The 22013-nt window shown below is 36.7% G+C and overlaps 1 protein-coding gene across 1 annotated transcript; it reads left to right on the top strand.

Annotated features, from left to right (window-relative positions):
* Positions 1-3388: 3388 nt before the first annotated feature.
* LOC131072867 (protein TRI1) lies at positions 3389-21772 on the top strand. The gene is made up of 3 exons (XM_058009153.2): positions 3389-3826; positions 21141-21282; positions 21396-21772. The coding sequence occupies exons 1-2, from the start codon at positions 3554-3556 to the stop codon at positions 21255-21257; spliced, it is 390 nt and encodes a 129-aa protein (XP_057865136.1). The 5' UTR covers positions 3389-3553; the 3' UTR covers positions 21258-21282; positions 21396-21772.
* The last annotated feature ends 241 nt before the right edge of the window (positions 21773-22013 follow it).

Genomic DNA, 22013 nt, shown 5'->3' with positions numbered 1-22013 from the left:
AGAAGCATTTTCCATATCATAGAATATTCATTCTAGGCTAGTATATCATGTTAGGATAATTTTTTAATCCTTTATCATATCATTATCTTCATCTTAACTTAATCATCATAGTTTTAATACATCATATAGATCTTAGAATGCATTCATGCATGTAGATCAAATATCACTCGTTCTTGGAGTTGTCATTCCTAAGTCACTTGCTCAATGATTTGAGAGAAAAACATTGGCTTTAGGGATCTTGTGAGATAGAGAACAATGGGACACCCCTTAGGAAGTTAAACTAGTTGAATTAGTTTATATACTTGTACCAAGAGTCTCATTGGTATGTAGGTCTTTTGATCTCGATTTATTCATTTTGGTCACCGCATTTTCCCGTGTACAGTTTCAAGTTATCAATATACACAAAAAATAGAAAAAAATAAGGTAAAATTTACTATATTAAAGTGTGATGTCTGGTGTAACTTCAATTTCAACATTTTATCAGCAACTAAATTATAGTGTTTACTTTATAAGAAAGTATATTCAAATAATTTTTTAATTTTTAAAAAAAATTACAAACATAAAATACACAAAAAATTATGTATTTTATTAGTTTACATCATTTCAAAACTCAAAACATATATTTCACTTTCTATTGATTCAACTTAAAAAGTTGAATTATCATTGACAATTTCCTTTATAAAAATGTGACACAACTTTGTGCTTTTACCCATTTATTTATTATGTGAGTTTCCCATGGACATGTAATGTAATATTTATTTATTTGATGTTGCACTTGGACATGTAAGATGTAGAGATTCATTGAGAATATTCTCGGGGTCACTTGATGGGTTGTATTGTAACATTGACATATATTATATTGTATTTATTTAATATTGGAGAAATTAATTTAATAAAGTACCCAATATTAGATGTGGGGTTAATGGGGTAGTTAGCCCATGGTATTTGCACATGGTTTTGATGTAATACCACTTGGTGGTTTTGTGGGAGTTTGTGTCTATAGAAGCAACCACAAGGGCAGTTGTTTGGCTTAGCCAGGTTTAGCATTTTTGGATATTGGAAGCATGGCATGCGATGTGTGGTTACATGCTTGTTCACATGGATTGCTTGTTGATGGTTGGGGTATCGAAAACTTTCATAGTTATATTGTAATGTTACATTGTTGAATAATACATGGATGATGGATGCTTTTGGAGGCTAAGTTTTTCCCTCATGAGGGTTTTCCTGGGATATACCTTATGTCATCTTTGATGGGTATGTTGCCTATTCTTTGTATGTAGATTCTATGTGATTATTTTATTGAAATCTCAATTGGGGTATGTGGAAATTGTCATATGTTTAGCTACAAGTTTCCTAACATTAAGGATCTTTAACATATGTAGAGGGGAAAAGAGGAAAAAAACACACACAGTTTAACTAAAATAAGAAGATGTAAGAAATAGGAAATATGCATTTTGGTCCATAACATAAATTATTACAAAAATGGGACATGATATTTTGCCTTATCTCACTCCAACTCAATGTCATCCTTAATCCTCCTTACCCAAGCCTCCCTAACTTGACTCTTTTGGTTATAGATGGATTAATGATGGATAAATATTTATGTTTTTAGAATTCTTTTTCCTTCCAAGCCTCCTCTTTATCTCTTTGGAAATCTTTTATAGATTACATTGTGTTGAAATTGCACTTCAAGATTGCTAAGCCCCTTTTCCTTGAAGGGAAGTTTCAATTTTGTTCTAGAGTGCTTGCTAACACTCATGTGAATTATTTTTCCTAATGGGCTCCTTCCAAAGCTTCTTTTCAAAAGCTAAAAAGATTACTTATTTTTTTTCTTTAGGCCTCTTATGACTAGGGAAAAGGGTCCCATTGAGTGGCTTGGAAATTATGTTATTTTCCATGTAACTCTAGTGCTCTTGGCCTTGCTAATACTTGCACATAAGTTTGGCCTTATGTGCCAAGTTGATTATGAGGGCCTCTAAAAATTCTTCTTTGACATTGTATTTCTTTTGTAACTCCTCATGGTAAACAAGCCTCTAGTTCAAGCTCTAGGCCTTAACTCTATCCTTATCATAATGAAACCTATGCAAATCCAAGGAATTTTTGTTGCCAAAATAATATAGAAGGCTTGGGAAACCATTAAGCCCCACCTTTTCTAGAATGGGAATAATTTTAGTTCTAGGATTTCTATCAACTAGAAATCTCTTTGGTGGTATCCTATGATTACTTTTCAATATTCCATAGGTGTGTGGATTAAAAAAATTTAAATGAGGAATTTGTTACACTTTCACCTCTTCTCTAAGGTCACTAAGGGCTATCTTGGCTAGAATTTAAAGCAAATACAAATTTGGGAATTGAAATTTTGAGTCTGTTCAAATCACTATGGTGTTTGTTCCTCCATAGATGATCCATAATATTAGGATTTGGTTTACGAGACCCTAATATAATGACTGAAAGTAGTACCTTGATACTCCTTTCTAGAATTACAAACCTTTTAAAGGCTATTCATGGCTCTCTCCTCATCTACCATGATTTTAAAACTCAAAGTCAAGTGGTATCTCAAGTCCTCTACCACTTAATAACAACACATATTTCAAATAGTTTGGTCTAACATTTTGGAGCCCATACTATCTCACTTTGCTTCTTGTCTCCTTTACTAGGTCTTCCCATTAGATTTTGACTTATCCAATTGAGTGTTTCCAACCCATTTCGTCCTATTTGTAGATATTTAGAAACTAGATACATGATTTTTTCAAGTCTTTTTGGTTTATTTTTTTTTCTTAACATAAGATTTTTTTAGGTGATTAGCATCAAATATCTTCAAGATTTATCCAAATTTGACATCCTTTCAAATTATAAATTTTAATTAGCATATGAAAAGATTTGAATGTTGCTTTATTTTTAAGCATTGATGTTGATGCTCACATTTTCATGTATGATAAAGCCATTATATGCTTTAACGTTATGTTATAGATTCAAGTCTAGGTTGATACCATTATTTTGAGATATTCCACTTATAGACTTTTATTGAACATTCATCTAATACTTTGTGGACTGTTGCTCATGCACTCCCTTCTCACATCAGTAGAGATGCTTTCACCTCTACGTGGATGCCATTATGATCATAATCATAATTTCCACCCAAAATGTGGCTCTCATGGGTCCACTCACCATAGACATTATGGCTAGTCTCCCTTGTTATTGACCATTTTCCTAATTAGTGTGATCTTGGGATGCACATTGACAATCTATTGATATATTAAACACAAATTCCATAATAATTATCAATTTAAAATTGCTTTTCAAATATTAAAAAAATATTTTATTTTAAAAAAAATAAAATAAAAAAATCATATATTAACGGTCTGTCTGAAATCTCTCCTTTCGTGCCGAATAAATTTCTTACAAATTTTGTATTTAATGTCTAAAACTCCTGAATACGGCCATACGCACATCAAATTTAAACCCGATCACAGACATTCCCAAGCAAAAAAGTGGATAACAGAAGCTTGGTTACTTATAGCCTTTCAATCCAGATTCCAGAGATTGAGGAGCGATGGCGCTAATGGCAGTTTCCTTGCGAGTATCACAAACACCTAGTTTTGTAGCCTCTGTGAAAGCAAGCAATGTTGAGCAGAGGGGCCATCGGATGAATAAGCCGATGGTCACGGTCACATGCGCAGACAGCAGAAAGTCCTCCCGCGGCGGCGGAATTACTCAACCGCGCCCGATTTCGCCTGCTATGCAGAAGTTCTTAGGCGTACCAGAGATACCCCGCACCAAGGCCATCAAAAAGATTTGGGAGTACATTAAGGAAAACAACTTACAGGTACCATTCCTTGCATTGTTTGTTTCCTAACATTTGTAGAAACCTTTTCTGGAATTTGCATGGAATTTTTGCAAAATAGTTATCTTTCCTGGAAATATTATGCACGCTTTTATGTGAACACCCATTTTGCCTTTATCTTTGGCCTGTGACATTGGGCACTTGTCTTATGAATTCCTGTATGTTCTGTGCTGCCTGTTTTGTGGAGTTCGAACATGGGACCGGGCCTTGTGAGCCCTTTGTGCCCTGGATGGTGGTATATGCAATAGTATGTATTTTCGCTTCTGTTTTGGTAGAACAATCCACAATCCGGATGGCAAACATCAGATTAACTCCTCAACCCCTGAAGTTATAGTGGAGTTACAAGTCTGATGTTATTTTTCATCGACTAGGTTTCCAACTTAGGAGCCTCTCATTAGTACGTTTGGTGCTACCTTTGAGCTGGTGGAACTTTTATGGTTTGGAGTGTCGATTGCTCTTCCAACAATCTGCAAATTAGTGGATGTTTCAACTGTCAAAGGAAGCGTACTATATATTGAATCAATTTAAGGACATGGTGTCTTTGGATGAAATTATAAGAGAATATAAAACAAACATAAAATAATTTTGATTAATTCAGATCCTGCAGAATCTATGAAACCACAAAATCACATGTACAATCTATTTGGAAATGTTTGTAGATTAACTACGTTGAACTTCAGAGACACTTAAAATCAAGCATGTAATACTTAGAAGTTAGAACGTTGTAAATGTAAGTAACTACCTAGCTGTTTGGGAGGAAACAGAGCAGATTGTGTAAGGGTTCATCTCTATGTTTGATTGAGCGTTTTCAATATTATGAGATTATATTGATGATGGTAATAAAGTTTTGTATAATTTTTCATCTCAACATCCTCAAGGCTAAATTAACATGAGTTTAGTTGAAGTCTCATTCCTACCCATGACATCATTTTCTTGTATTTCTGTATTCCAACCAAAGAAACGGGACTTGGACTTGGCTCGGACTCGGACTCGGGACTCGACGTCAGACTCGCTCCAGATTCGGCTGGACTCGGGAAAGTGAAAAACTCAAGAAATTTAGAGATTTTTAAAGATTTAAAACTTGTTTCAGACACCCTTTATTGAATACACCTTAAAGACACAAAAACATCATCAAACTCGGCTCATTTGATTGCATGCACAAGTATACATCAATCACATAAGCATAAACACAAATTGTAGCTGAAGAAAATAACAAACATAGATATATAAATATTGTCAAATGTAATATTACAAAACTCATGGAATAAAAAACCCATGTCATCATATGATGATCATCAAATGTTTCATACAAATACCAAAGGTAAATAGTAAATACTAAATACAACTACAAGTGTACAAGCCTATGACTCAGAGGGCCGTGCACCCTCTCACCCTGGCCCCTTGCAAAGGCGTTTAAAGTAGGTCCTGGATGATTCAACAGCCATAGTCGCTCCCCGTGACACCATGCCATGCTCACCAACATCAGGAACAACTATCACTCTGAGTCTCAGTATTTTCTGTCTCTGCTCGTGCTCTCTGCTCCTCCTCTGCCAGGGCTACAGCCTCAGCCTCTATATCTACCTGGTCAATCCAATCAATGTCATCATCACTAAAGACAACTGTAGGAGTCCCAAGAGCTGTCTGATTCTCATTGGCCCACTCTACTTCAAGATCAACCTCATCTAGAATGATAGGAGAGATGTCAACTAATGCATTCTTTCTCATTCTCAGGCGGAGGTTGTAGTGAACAAAGACGAGATCATTCATCTTCTCCACAGATAATCTATTGCACCTCTTCGAGTGTATGTGCTCAAACATACTCCAATTGCGCTCACAACTTGATGCGCTGCATGGTTGGCTCAAGATGCGAATGGCCAACTTCTGAATATTTGGTGTCGTTGGGCCAAAAAAGCTCCACCAATGATTTGAGTTTGAAATGAGAAAAATAAATAAAATCAGTCTCACTCATGAACTCATTTAACAAGTTACAATATAGTATTGAATAAAACTAAAATTAAGCCTTACAATTTATTTTTACCTGGCATCATAGTTGTCCTACCGTCTTTGGCGACAGGACAAGAGAAGGTCTCCCCTTGTGCATCTGAGAACAACTGTAACTCTCGAAAAAGGTCTATCTGAGAAGTACCAGCAGGTCCTATCTTCTCCATGATTGCGTATAGCCCATTAAGGACGTCCACATCAGCCTTGAAAGAAGGGATAAAATGGAATGCCGGATTCAGATAATAGGCTGCCGCATGGATGGGCCTATGAAGCTGATGATGCCATCTCCTATCAATGATCTCCCAAATGAGACCATACTTGCTCTCATCTCCTCCATAGACGAATTTGATGGCCTCCTTCGCCCTATCCATGCCCTCATATATATAGCCCATTGCGGGCTTATCTCCATCCGCAACTCACAACAAAACCACCAAGGGCTTAACAAACTGCAAAATTGAAAATATTGTGTAATTTAGAAAAATGAGCAAATAAGAGAATACATATAATAAGTTATAAAACATGAAGTTAAATTGTAGAATTTATAAAAAAATTACCTTCACTATCTCATCACAAGGGGACCCAAAAGTCTTGCTCATAAAAAATGCAGTCTGCCATATCTTTCCCTGCAGGGGTGGTAGCATAGGATGAGGAAGACCACTCCTCACCAACAATCATACGTCTCAAGGTAGACTTAGACCTAAGCATGGACTGCAATGTGAGGAAGTTTGTAGCAAATCTTGTGATTCCTGGACAAGCTAACTCCTTCTGCTCTGTGTATTGTCTCATAAGAGCCAACACCCATGAATGATTATATACAAATTTGCAGACATTTCTTGCCCTTTCTACACATCTCTTGACCCATGGGATTTTTCCAATATCCTCCAACATGAGGTCAATGCAATGAGTAGCACATGGAGTCCAAACTATAGATGGGTGCCTCTCCATCAATAGTCTACCTGCAACAACATAATTTGTTGCATTGTAAATTGTAATTAATGGAGGTACAAACTACAAGATAGTAATTAATTTGCAAACAAAATTAGTTTGTAATCAAAAGTTTACCCGCAACAACATAATTTGCTGCATTGTCGGTCACCACCTGTACCACATTCTCTTCACCCACATCTTCAATCACCTCCTCTATCTGCTCACATAGGTAGGTGGCATTCTTGCAATGGGCGGAGGCATCAATGGACTTGATGAAAACGGTGCCCCCTGAAATAAAAAAATAAAGCTAGGTCAATGATAATTCAATAAACCATTAGATAAAAAAAAAAAAATTAAAGACTATATGAAACTAAAATTAATCAATCACTTGCGGAAGAAACAAGAAAATTACAGAGAGTTCTATTTCTCCTATCTGTCCAACCATCAGTCATGATGGTGCAACCTTTAGTGTTCCATATCTGGCATTGTTCATCTAAATCCTTCTTCACATCATCCACCATTTGAGACAAAATGGGTCCCCTCAAATCACTCTCACTAGGGGCTTTGAACCCCGCCCCGCATATGGTAAGGGCATCAACCATTTCTTGCCAATAAGGAGACCTGTCGCAAAGAAACTCAATGAGATAAGTTAAGTATAAAAATTCAATGAGATAAGTTAAGTATAAAAATTAAAACAATCAAAGTTATCAAAAATAAAAGTTAGTAAAACATTCACCTGGCTACAAAGAATGGAATACAGCTGTAGCTCCAAAACCTGCCAACTGCCATTTTAGCAGCATCATGAACCTCCTTGTTCCAGCCCATGCCCTCAAGCGACGGTTGGGACCCAGGAGTAGTGTGAGGCACAAAGAAGGAATCCAACCTAGATTTACGAATCCTAGGTCCAATGCTAATACTCCCACTACAACTACTAGTGCTAGGAGCATGAGAAGTGGCGGTGGCACTACCACTTATAGAAGCAGAAGCAGAAGCGGAAGCACTAGCAGTAGCAAACTGAGTGGGACGATATGGAGGTAAGGAAGAAGGGCCTCCAACACAACCTAACTGTGTCCCTCTTCCTAAAATTGTCTCTCTCCCAATGGCCGCTTGATCCTCCTTTTGTTTCTTTTTCCTTTCAATTTCCTCAACCATTACATAACATTCACGTACGGCCTCAGGGATTGCTTTTAGGCATGGTTCGGCATCATGTCCACGCACACTAGCAATATGGTATTTCAGCCTATGTATACCTCCATGGAATATTGTTTTGCAAAACATACATTTTGTTTGCCCCTTTCCTTGCCCATGAACTAATGGGGGGTCTAGAAGCTGAAGTAGACATTTTAGGATAGTTTTGTGAAACTTGAAGTTGAGGCAAATAAGAAAGTGAAGTTTGCTGCAATAAAACATTACAAATACAAAATAAAATTAATACATATCACATACATTTAAAAAAACTAAAGTAGGGTTTGTCAAACCCTGCTTTTAAAAAAAAGAAATTTACAAACCCTACATAGTACAACACTACAACTACATACTACATGCTACATACAAACATATAAAAGATTTTGAAAGAAAATGTAAAACTTTCAAAATAAATGAATAGAAAATGGAATTTTTGCATACAAGAAACAAACTAATCTTCAAAAAAACAATCTTACCTCTTACAACAAGCTTGAAATGAGCTGCAAAGTCTTCCTATCCAACTCTTGATGCACCAAATCCAAACACAATGCAGTTCCAATGTGACAAATTGAAGAAAACTTGAGCTTCCTCTTTGCTGGTTTTTCTTCTATGCACCCTTGTTTTTCTTCCCAACTCACTTTATTCCTTTTTTTGCAAATGAATGAAATGAAAGTCACTTTTAGGGATAGAAGATAATTAACAAAAAAAAACGGAATTAAAAAAACATTGCAAAGTAATTTTTTTTTGTCTTTTACTTTTGGCCCACGCCGGTCGAGTCTGGGGCTCGGGACTCGCCGAGTTTGGCGAGTTTGAGGCGAGTTTGGCAAGTTTACTCGCTAGACTCGGACGAGTCCGAGTCCCTAGGACTTGCCGAGCATGACTCGTAATCGGACTCGCCGAGTCCGGGCAAGTCCCGTTTCTATTCCAACATTGTCTCTATTTCTTTTCTCTGATTTTTTCCATTTGAGTTATTTATGGAGAATTTTAAATGGCTTCTCTAGGCTTCCATGCTTGGACTATAGCAGACTTCTCCTTTGTTGTGAGCTCCAACATTTCTTTTGGTTTTCTTCATCAGCTTGTTTGTTTTCTCACCCCTCGATAATTTTTATTGTTAGACTTATCACAAAATGCATTTGCTTCTTCAGACAGGTAAGTGGAGGGTGAATACAGCGATATTGCTTTGGTGTTTAGCTGCTTAAACAATTAGCTAGGATAAAATCTGTGTATCTGCCACAATGTTCATACATTTGTTTTCTGAACTCCATCTTCTTACTATCGGTTTTTATGCTTTTGAGTGCAATCTTGCATTTGCCTCACAGACATGGAGTATGGAAAGATTATCTTGCAGAATTATGACACCAGAATCATCATCATAAAGAATAACAAAAGGAAATGCCAATTCTTGTATGAGAAAAGATCGGCAACACCATGAAAACTGCAGTCAACAACATGAGGAGAGCTTGGAGCAGAGTATCATACAATTTCATAAATGATTCTTCCTACCTAACATGCACACTCTATAAATGGCAGCAATTCATTAATTATCTACTACCACTGATAACCACCACCAACATAGATCTATGTGATCACATGCTAACAATTGTTAACTGCTACTAATAGTTACAACTCAACATTAACAGCTACATTAACTAAAATGATATATTGTTGTGTTCAATTTACTTCTTCAGCATCATGATTGAGTCAGTTGATTTCTGTTCTGGTTTTATGGAAACTTCTGGAAAGACCACGTTCTTGAAAGAGAGGAGGATTTATATAGTGTCATTTGCCTTTTGTCTCTGCTTTTTCATTCAGATAGCCACCTTTCTGGAATTTTATACCTTTGTAACTATAGTGGATAGTGGTAAAATTCTGCATGGAATCAGTCCAAGCTACAGCAACAGGATCCCAGATTTATGTTTTGGAATCTGTCTTACAGGGGCCATCCTTTAGCATGCCTACCTATTTCATGCAAATTCATTGGCTTGACTCTTCAGGATTGTTGTTCTTGGGAGCAAATCCTTCTTATATAATAAATTAATTCTTTCCAATTGCTTAAAAGGGTTTCATGTTTTTGCTTCTATGTTAGTTACAGTCATACAACACTAACAACTAGATTAATTACAATGATATATTGCTTATGCAATTTACTCCTCGAGCATTATGATTGTGTTGATTCTGTTCTAGGTTTGGTGGACTTCTGGAATACTCCCAAAGGAATTTTTTTTCTTGAAACATAGGGGGATCTTGAAAGTGTCCAACCCATCTCTTTTTTCCTTTTTGTCACTGATATCTTGTTCAGCTAGCGACCTTTCTGGAATCTTATAACTTAATAACAATAGTGAATAATGGTCACATTCTTGATCGAATCAGTCCAAACTAACACAACAGAAAGTTAGATTTAGGTTTTGGAATCAGTCTTATGTGGGCATTCTTTAATCTTTCCTAGCTGTTTCATGTGAATGTATTGACCTTTCTCTTCAGGATCATTATTCTTGGGAGCTGCCTTCTTATATAACAAATCAAGTCCTTCCTATTGCATAAAAGAATTTCATGTTTTTGCTTCTATATTATTTTGTTACAACGTTTTATCAATCTTTGGAAGACCTCTAAAAAAATTAACATGAATCCACCATAAAACTCTTGTTTTCATCATTCATCCACATGGTACAATATAAGTCTCAACTGCACTGAAATAGAATAGTAAGGTTGTGTTATTTTCTTCAACATCATGTTTTGGGAAACTTATGCTTCTCACACCTTTACTCTTGTTTTCTGGCTTCTTTTTGCTGAATTAGCTGAATTTTATTGTTGACACAAAATATAAAATAAAAATTCTAAAAGCATTCATGTTTTGGATTGGAATATCCTGCTTTTGGGTTTGTTTTCTGAAGTTCAGCCTGCAGCTCATCAATTACCTTGTCCAGATTATTGAGATTGTGATAATTTATGTTGTAGATCAATGAGGATCTACTGGTAAAATCTTATCTCATTCTTAGTGGCACGTGGATTTCTTAAATCATCAATATTACCATCATCATTGGCATTAGATGATGTAGGAACATTTAAAGAACCACAAGCAGTCTACTGCCCCTTGCACTAAAAGTGTGCTTTTTTTCAGACTCCTCAAGTGTGACATTTTAGGAAGTAGAAGCGTCCAAGCTGGTATGCTCTGCTCCATATCACACAACTTCATATCCCCTTGTAGGCATTTTGTTTGTGCAAAAGTAGGTGCAAATTGAAATGCACATACACTAAGTTCTTGGACCTTTTAGAGTGCAATTTGTTGTGCTTTATTGTGTGGATAAAAGAGTATTTGGTCGAACTCCTCTCAGATGCAGATCAACCTATGAAGACAAAGTAGAGAGATAGAGTTATACATTCTGAAAATTAAAATTTTTGAAAACTATAAATGAAATATTAAATATCAGAAGATAAAAATTTATCAAAATTACATGCGATAAAATTTTGATTGGGAGGGTTTGTAGGTGTTGGAATTGTTGGCCATGAAAGTAACACCCAACTCTGAGCATCCTTTTTCATTTTATCTTGAGGAGTCTCAATATTTTGACCACTAGAGTTATCAAAATCAAAGTTTTAAAACTCGGGACTCGCCACGGATTCGGCAAACCAAAAATTTGGACTCGGACTTGGACTCGTGAAAGACTCGCAAAAAAAAAAAAACCGTAGTTTTATAAAAAAAACATAAAGAAATTAATGCATTTAGAGAACATAAGAGCCATAATTGAAACATTACACATGTCATATGATCTACATACATGCAATATTGAAAATTTCATCATTCATACTCATAGTTTCAACTCTAAAATGTATAATAGCAGCATAAGTTTATAAATGTTTACAAAATTACATATAATGATATTTCCAACTCCAAATGTGAAAAACAACAATGAACAAACTAAAGAGAAGACTACGTCTTCCTCTTTGTATTTCTCCTAATATAGCTCAATTTTTCAGGCCTTGAGCGAGAAGTAGTAGCAGTGGGGGTTGTGGTAACTAAATGGTGAGATGATTCTTCTTCAAAGTCAAAGTCCTCATCCTCGTCCTCATCCTCGTCCTCATCTTCATCCTCCATTTCATCCAATCTTGCTCGTTCTGCTTCTTGTGCTGCTCCTCTCTCTATTTCTGCAATTTCTTCTTCGGTAAGGAGGACATCGTCACCATCATTTTGTTCATTCATGGTCCAATCACCATATGGATCAATTTCATCCAAGTCAATGGCCTCATGTGAAACACCCTCCACTTGTCTAACTCGAAGGCGAAGGTTGTACTGAACGAAGGCAAGATCATTGAGCCGTTTTTGTGTCAATCTATTTCTCTTCTTTGTGTGAATGCTCTCAAATACACTCTAATTTCGTTCACACCCAAAAGCACTGCATGGCTGAGACAAAACAAAGACGACGATCTTTTGAAGATTAGGCATGCCAACACCATAATTTTCCTACCATAAATCTACAAAAAACATTTAGAAATATTAGAATTGAGAAAAAAATGTAACAATCAAGTCTGTAGTTTTTTTCTTGCAGTATTGAACTAAGTTACTAAATTTTTTCTTCGTTGTTGTTTTCCTCTCCTATCAATTGCTAGTTGTGATGAGAAGAGTCTCCCCTTTGCGCTCTTGTAGATCTTGAACAATGAACATTTCCAAATTCATAAATAGATAGTCAAAGTGTCAAACTCAAATTCAATAATGAACATTTCCGAATTCATAAATAAAGATAGAGCAATTGCAAATGTCAAATCTCACCTCCAACTCATCAAGAACCTTGTCTCTCAACAAAGGTTTAGGTGCCATCTTATCAATGCATGCAATAACACCTGCCATGACCTCCTCATCAGCCCTAAATGAATCGGAGAAGTAGAATTTTGGGTTCAAAAAGTAGGCGAAGGCATGTATCGGTTGGTGGAGTTGGTTTGTCCATCTACGATCAATGATGCACCAAAGGATTTCACATTTTCTTGTATTTTTACGATAGTAATGTGAGATGGCCTCTTTGGCCCTATCCATGGCCTCATAAATGAAACCCATTGGCATGCCCTCTCCGTCCACCATATGAAGAACCCTTACCAGGTAAGGGTTCTGTCACCTAAAAAAATGAAAACAAATTTTAAATTAGTACAAAATTAACCCCTAAAAAATAAAATCAGCAAATAGACAAGATTGTATAAAGTTTACTTTTGTGTTTATTACTTACCGCAATCAACTCCTCTCCACTTTTGGTGAACCCTTCATCAAAAACAATGCTCACAATCTTCTCTGCTTCAGGTCTTTTGGAGTATGCAGACCCCAACCAAGTATCAGACACAAACATCTGCTTAAGATGAGGAATGACACTAAGAATGCTCTGCAAAGTGATGAAGTGGCTAGCAAATCGTGTCACTCCAGGTTGCACAAGGTCCTTGCCATGTGTGTGTTTTCTCATCAAAGCAAGCACCCAAGTATGGTTGTAGATGAATTTGGTGACACTTCTTGCATCTTCAACCACCTTTTTCACCCATCCAATCTTCCCAATGTCCTCTAGCATCAAGTCCAAGCAATGTGCAACACAAGGACTCCATGTAATCGTAGGATGCCTCTCCATAAGCATTCCACCTACAGATACATATGCAGCTGCATTGTCCGTGATAATTTGGACAACATTCTCAACTCCAACTTCTTGAACCACCCCATCCAATAGATTACACAAAGTCTCTGCATTTTTTATTTCATTTGATACATCAATAGACTTTAGGAATACCATTGCACCATTTGAAACCACCAAGAAGTTGAGAAGAGTCCTATTTCGTCCATTTGTCCATCCATCAGATACAATGTTGCATCCTTTTCTCTTCCAATACCTTTTTTGATCATCAACCACAACTTGTGTATTATTTACAGCTTTCTCTAGCAATGGCCCATTGAAGTCATGACCTGTTGGAGCCTTAAACCCCTTACCCGCAACTGTTAATGCATTAACCAAACCTTCCCAATACACATTGTTTGCTACATTGAAAGGTAGATTATTGTAAAACCAAAAGTTTGATGCTGCTATCTTTGCTTGTTCATGCTTCTCTCTATTCCATCCTGTACCTGTTGTGACGTATTCACACATCGCCCCATTGCAAATGGGGACCCCTACTTTCTGCTTTCTAGGGTTTGCTTTTTAGGTCTTTTATGTTTTTGTCTATTGACCTTTTGCATTTGAAGGGTCACTAGGGGGCTCATTAGGGTAGCAGGCTCTGCTTGAGTTAGGTGGATCTCCTCAAGAGGTCAGGTCAATTGAGTGATTAGGGGTAATTTAGATCATTCCTAGGGTGTTTTTTGTGTACTATCTGGTCGCACTTCAAGTTGCTAAATCAAACCTTGGTTGAATGCATAATGTCCTCCTAGGTCCCATCCCTTACATCAAGGGCAGAGCGAATTCACCTTGAGAAGTTTGGAATGTCATCCTGATCCTCAAATGTCCTGAAATTTTGGCTAAGTCTGGAATGTCATCTTGATCCTGAAATTTGACTAAGTCTAGAAAATTGAAGAATCCTCCAAAAACTAGATTTTGCATTATAACTCCTGTAGGTCCGAAACCACTCTCAAACATCCTGACAGTATATATGGAATATAACATATATTCCATATATGAGTCCTGACGGAGAGGCTAAAATGTCGAATTTCGCTCCTGACCCTTCCAAAGGGTCCAAAGCGAAATTTCACAAAGGACCTAAATTCTTCACCTAAATCATTGAATGGTTGAGCAAATTTGCAAGGATATGGAAGGAAATAGATCTAGGATCAAGTCTAAGACAAAGTCAAGTCAGTTTGAAGGTGAATTGAGCCTAGAATAGGAATTTCGCTCCTGACCCTTCCAAAGGGTCCAGAGCGAATTCCTCTATAGGACACTCTACACTGATCTAAACTATGAACTAATCCATGTCCCAAGTATTATCGTAGGCAATTCACTTATTTGGAGTGAAGAAATGTGAAAATGAAGTAAGGATTTGAGCTCAAGGAAGAATTTCGCTCCTGACCCTTCCAAAGGGTCCAGAGTGAAATCCTTAAAGACTCCATCTTGCTCGAATTTTACCTCAAACTTGGTATTGGTTGAGATTAAAGGGATTCTTAGGCATGCATCTAAGCAAGCATGGTCACAAAGTGAGAAGAATTTAGGCCAGGAATGCAAATTTCACTCCTGACCCTTCCAAAGGGTCCAGAGCGAAATTCTTATAGGGCCTGTCCTTGGAGAGAATCTAGAGCAAACTCCATTTTAATGTCTTCTTGTTGATGATTTAAGGTAGGAAATGCTATGTTAGAATGAATTCATTATGTGTCCTTAATCACCTTTTGGTTGGTTTTGCAGATGTAAGAAGACCAAGCCAGGGCAAGGGCGACCTCTTCCAGTTCATCATCATCAAGGACGTTCCACATGCAAAAAGGGAGGACTCAAGGTGCTTTGAAGCGTTGGAAGACTAGGGGTGCTCAAGGAGTTCAAGTTAGCCTCAAGACCTCATTCTACCACAAGATGACAAAGAAAGGCTTTGCTAGCACTTTAGGGCGAGATATGCTATCGGAGGAAGAAGACTTGACCATAAGGAAGCCTTATCAAGCACAAGGGAGTCAAGGAAAGAAGACTTGACCATAAGTGCATCATTTATCACGTCAAAAAAAGAAGAGGATCAACCAAGTCACAAGCGTTAGACAAGGTGGCATCCCAGTCATCATTCCTTCGGTCGGATTGGTCCACCTCAGCAGGACCAGATTCAATGTATCTAATCTATTGGAGGCGGCAGAAACTTCGATGTACCTACCCATGCTTCCTATTGGTCCTCACTCTTGGAATGTAATTTTCTCATTGGCTAGAGGAAGTTTGTTGTAACAAACCCTAATTAGGGTTTCTATCTTGTAATCCTAGCCATTGATTCTAAGAAATCAGAGTCGTCTGTTTGTAAAGGGGCTCTCTATATAAAGCCCTGGCTCCTCATTTGTAAAGGTTAATAGTCAGAGAATAGTTAGGAGTTAGCTAAACAGAGATAGTCAATAATTAGTAGCTCAATAGTAGATAGCATTTTAGAGTAGAGTAGAAAGAGAAGGCAAAGATTGTTGCCAAGAGATTGTTGCAAAAGACATGTAAACTTCATTGAAGGAATGGTGAATTCTATGTGTCGATTCTACAATTTGCATGGTCTCTATACTTCTCAAATTTAATTTCATGTTATTAGATGAATGGAAGAAATTTGTATGATCAATGGTGAAATTTGTATATCCATACTACTAGCGGTTTGTTGATTGCAAACTTGCCTTGTGTAGTCAATTGAAATCATTCAGCTTAAGCTTAACTTCAATTATCGCTTCTTCATGATATGCATCAACCTGATGGTGTCTATGCTTGTAGCGGTGATCTAAACATCATAAAGCTTTCCTTAGAAGATCGCACTAACCTTGTGGAGATGATCCTAGCATGTCAAAGAAAGACTTAGTTAAAGTTTTATCAAAGGTCATCTATTGCTCCTACATTCTTAGTGTTAGAATTAGATCCTTCTCCAACCCTTACCCTTTTCCCTTTTAAAAAAATCAAGGATCAGTAAAGACCCACGTTCCAGTGATATCCAAAGCAAATCAGACGCCCAGGTCATCGAATGTAAGTCCCCTTGTGATTCCAGCAAAATCACGTCATCCCAAAAGAGCTTATCCACACGTAGAGAACCTACAATCAAAACCTTGGAGCTACTCCGATTGATCCTTTTGTGAGATCTTCAACATTCGGGGAAGCTTTATTCAAGAGAGGATAAGGTACCTTTAGGTATTTTATTCTGTGTTCGGTCGTGTATAAAAGACACATCAACAGTACCTTCAAGTGAAGGTTGTGCACCTGGAACGTTGCGTGGTACAAAAAAATTAGGGTCTGATCTAACATGAGTGCCACTAGCCTCACCTTCATTGTCACCAAAAGATGAAAGTGACTGACGACCACGAGTGTGACCAATGAGACCCGAAGTGGACAATGTGGGATTCATTGCAGCTGCCATGGCTTCTTTTGTTTTTTGCCTTTCTTCCTTTTGCATATCATTCTCAGCAAGAGGGCCTTCATCTCTATAATAATCTCAAGAGTTGATTTGGGGCATACCTCCACACCATATCCAGGTATTTGTGCAAGGTGGTATTTTAATCAATGGATTCCACCCGTCATCCATTTTGTACATTTGGTGCAAGTGACCTCCCCCTTTGTGCTTCCGGGAATCCCATATTTCCATGCTTTATCTCTTTGTCTTCCTGACCTTGGGGTTGCCTTTGGAGTTGAATTTGCCACTGCTGATTTAACATGAAAAAATAAAAAATCAGCAGGGTTTTATGAAAAATCAACAAAAAAAATGACAATGAATCATTTGCGAAAATTAACAAGAAAAAACAAGAAAAAAATATGAGGAAATGACATAGGAAAGGAAATAGAATTTTTTTTGGCAGCATATCCCCTTGTTTTTCAAGATTTTTTGGATTTTCAAAACATGGAAATGATTCCAATGAAAAAAAAAAAGAGGAAAAATCCTTACCTAGATCTCTTTTGCTGATTTTATCTTCTTTCCTCTCCTCCTTCAAACCCTACAAACCTGTTATAACCAAGCAAAAATGTCAAATGAGGGGAAAAAAAAAAACTGAGTTTTATTGCTTAAATGGCGTGTTTTCTGGGCTACGCGAGTCCATATGAAAGACTCGCGAGTCCGAGCAAAAGACTCACGCGAGTCCCTGCAAAAGACTCGCAAGTCTTTCATATGGACTCGCCAGGACTCGCCTCGCGAGTCCTTGGCGAGTCGACTCGTCGCAAGTTCGTGGTGAGTCCACGAGTCTTAAAACCATGATCAAAATCAATGAACTCACTTGTGACTATATCTTGCAAATTAGGATCATTGGCATAAAAAAAACCTCAGCACTTTAGTATTTTGGACTCATTGCAAAAGCAAGATGTAGTAGGCTGGTCATTGTGTTCTATCTGTTTTCAATAATTTTGTGCACATGTTTGAATAAATTTTCTTCAACACTTTGCTCTTTTCATTTATGATGGCCTTCATCTTCTCAATCATTGAGTCGTGGCCATCATATATATCTCTTCAGCAATGCTTGATGAATCATACTCAAAATGAAATTAGTGAAACTAAGGATATACTTCACACTATTGTACCACTACCAATTGTCATCTAGGATCATCTACTTAATATTTGTTGCACTCTTAGTGTTGCTTTGGCTTCATATGGATCAAGTTTTACTAAGGACTATGCTAGAAAGTGTTTTTGAATCTTCACAAGTCGTTGCAAGTTAATTGTGTTAAAAGGTGAAATGAGTCTTAATAACCTACTCAAAACAATAAATAAAATAATAATAAAAAACTTTAAAGAAGAATTACTATACACAATCAAATTATAACTTAAGCAACTAAGGTTAAAAAAATAAACTTTCAAGTAATTATAAAGTGAAACTAAAATTTAAAATTTTATATTGCTTCATTTACTTTCAATGGCTCCAAGTTTGAAAATGATCTAAATATGCCTCTGGACATGTGGTGTTTGGTGATGAAAATTTGGATGTCCTCAGCCTCTGCATACAACTCTTTGATTCAATCAATTTTGTTTCCAATATTTTATAACTTAAGTTTGAGAGAGTGGACCACACAAGGTGTCCAAAAAATATGTGAATAACATTTCTCAACCAATGACTTAGTAGCCATATTGGTTGTAATGAAGATATTGGCAATGAATTGACTATTTTTCACCTCCCTCTCACAATCCATGACTTTCAAAAACACGGCCTCTTCAAAGGACATTACTATGACATTGATTAAAGGTGGAGTTTTAGCTTCTTTCCACCTGTCAAAAACAATGGACACCCCTATTTCAGTCCATGGATCCCTTATGGGCTTCAATAAATTTTCTACAAGCTTGACTTCCTTGTCCAATAAGTTGCCACACACCTCCTGATTTGGACCCTTGTACCCTTTTGGAGCTTCATTTATTTTTCTCACCATTTCTTACGAGTATAGTGAACAGACAACATTGAAAGCCAACTCATTTGCATAAATACATCTTGCTATGTGTCGATTAGCAATGTTTCAGACTCCCATTTTGAAATGTTATTTCCAAAGATCCCTTTGGTATCTTATTTGTAGTGGGTTTCTCTTTAGGAGTGGTAAAAAATAAGTGGTTTGATGAGGGCATAGGGGGCTTCATTGCCTTTGATCATCTCTCTGCCAAAGGATGATTTTCTCTACAGTTTGCTGATTCATCTGCTTGTTCCTGCTCATTAATATATGCTATCATTTGCTTCAATGGCATAGGTAGATCATTCTTTCCAAGGTAATCTTTGGTGCCTAGTCCAAATGTTTTACACAAATGGACTTTCACCCAACTATATGAATTTAAGTACCCAAAATCACACACCTTGCAAATCCAAATATAACTTCCACTACCTGGAATTGATTGTATCATATCAACATGCTTCTGAAGAGGAGAACTCGGATCTGTTTTGAATTTTGGTTGGCATGTGGAGTGAGAAGTAGTTGCCATTTTAATTCCTATGTCAAGAAATTTCAGAAACTACACATTTAAAACAATAAAAAAGTTAAAAACAAAAAATAGATATATAAAACTTAACTGTTTTAAAATTTTAAGCATAGTGATAAATTCCCAGGAAAATGAAAGAAAAGAAAAGGAAGGGAGTTTGTTTCATTATGTAAAACGAAAATGTAAGATTAAAGTACTTACATCTTTTAAAAAAAAATCCTTCTGTTATCTTCTTGGTAGCCATAGGTAATGGACACTTGCACATGCATAGAATAACATTGCAACTGTTGTGGAACCTTCGATGATCAATTTTCAACTCACTTTGATGAATGACAATCAAGAATGAAAATTCAGCCTTTTGGAATGGTATTTGTCTTTTTGCAACAAAAAAAAAGAAATAGCTAAAATGAGTGTGTTTTGGTGTTTGAAATGCCTTAGATGACACTTTTGGGGTTAGAAATTTGTTTTAGGGCAACTAGGTCAAAGTCAAAGGTGGAAAAATTAAGAAAGAAGCAAAAAAAAAGTTAAAAATTCAATGGGATTACTGTGGGTTTGCTGGGATCCATCTGGATTTCCCCGGAATCGCTTAGGTTCATCCCAGACAAACCCAGCTCCCCCATGCCACGCTCTCCTGGTATCCACAGAGGAACCAGACCGGACCACAAATCTGGCTGGTCCCTTGGCAGATCTGGTAATATAAACATTTTTTATAGTACTTATCTTTCCAATGGCTTTTCAGACTTCAGGATGAGCTAGTTTTCAGACATCAGATGTACAATTCTCCTACATCTGGGGCTACTCTATGAAAACTGGTCAACCTTGAATGCCAAAACCTGCTGCAAATGTGCTGCAGATCACCAAGCTATCAGTGCTCACAACTATACATAGCTTAGTAGATTGGGATTAGTTGGATAAGATACCCAGGAGTGTTCCTTCTGTCTGTATCAGCAGCACATCTCTTACAATTTATTGCTAAGAATGGATTAAGAGGGTTGTAACTTCTAAAAGAATCTCAACTGCCTTGACAAACCCCAGTGACATGTCATGAGCTGTAGTTTAATTTCTTCATTTTACCTTTTTTGCTCCTTGTGTTGGGCTTCAAAAATCCCCCGTGAGGCTCACCATGGTTTTTTTGTTTTTTCCTTGTTTTGTCCTTATTAGTTCAAGGCAGTTTGTTCTTATTATAGTCTACTTCTTTTTAATTCGGCCTCCTATTTCACCATTTTTGATGCACTTCAAGCCCTTTTGCCTTATTTAAACTTTAGACTTATTAAGAATAGGCGGCTATTAATTAGTTTAGAGGGGTCATGGGTGACGCCCACTATTTGGGTCTGTAATATTATTGGGAACTCGCACACCATTGCAAACCCAGTTTGAAGAGTCTTAATTATGTAATTGTGTTTTTAATGGAGAAGCCCCCTATTTTTTAAGCTTTTAATAACATTTTGTTTCTGAAGGAGAAGTTACTGTGAGTTTCCGATACCATGTGGATGAATTTGCTTCTCTCATGACAAGCAACCTATTTGCTACTTTCTTCAACTATAGGTATAATTATTGATTATTTTGAAAGGATACATAAGGTAATGTAAATGGATGATTGGGCTTAATCTAATTGTAGGTTTTGTTTTTTTGTTAATATTTACAGGATCCAGCAAACAGGAGAGAGATTCTCTGTGATGAAAGTCTGAAGAGTATCTTTGATGGGAGAGAACGTGTCAACTTTCTTGAGATTGCTAGGCTCATGGGTCCCCACTTCCTATAGCAATGGCCGACTAGCTGTTACCATGGTTAGTTAAACATATGTAAATTTGCAGCTTCTTAAATAATTATTTGCAACATTTTCTTTGGTAATACATAAACTTGATTTTCCAATTTTGAAGTCACATATGTTTATTTGCAGGTATTTTGAATTTTGATGATATCCTATGGAAGGACGCATTTTTGCAGGATAACTTTTGGATTTTTTTTGTTGTATGGAAATACAGTCAATGGACCATCTGTTTTCCTTCACTTTTTTGTACATTCTAATTATACAAGGAGACATTATTATGGGTAGTTCTAGTGTGGAAGATATGAAGTTTGACTGCATTTATTCGTTTTCATGCCCTCGGGATTCATCTTTTCTAGCCTTTTATTTTGATATGTATTATTTGGTGAAATTTAATTGTAATGTTGTTCAAAAGGCATAGGAATGGTGGTTTGTATAACTGTTTTTTTGGTTTGTTTATCCTTATTATTGAAGGCCATAAATTTACAAATCTATATACTCTTAATGAAGCTCATCTTCTATAAAAGTTTACTTCAATGCAGGAGGAAATCCCTATAAATAGATTTTATAGGAATTCATAAAAATTGAGAATTGAGATGAAATGCATACTAATTTCTGGAAAATTCATCTTGTCAGTGATTTTGGGACTTACTAATGTGTGGCATGTAATTGAGCTATGGAGAGCTTATTTATGAAATTTTGTAAATGTAAATGCGTTTTGCATGTGAACTTCAATCTGTATAAACACGA

The sequence above is a fragment of the Cryptomeria japonica genome, chromosome 6, assembly GCF_030272615.1.
Source record: "Cryptomeria japonica chromosome 6, Sugi_1.0, whole genome shotgun sequence".
Taxonomy (NCBI): domain Eukaryota; kingdom Viridiplantae; phylum Streptophyta; class Pinopsida; order Cupressales; family Cupressaceae; genus Cryptomeria; species Cryptomeria japonica.
Note: the sequence above shows the minus strand (reverse complement) of the source record. Positions and strands in the feature narration are given on the sequence as shown.

Coding starts and splice junctions, on each gene's coding strand:
- LOC131072867 (XM_058009153.2), top strand. CDS start 3,554: ATGGCGCTAATGGCAGTTTCCTTGCGAGTATCACAAACACCTAGTTTT. Junction 3,827..21,140: donor TTAAGGAAAACAACTTACAG/GTACCATTCCTT, acceptor TAATATTTACAG/GATCCAGCAAACAGGAGAGA.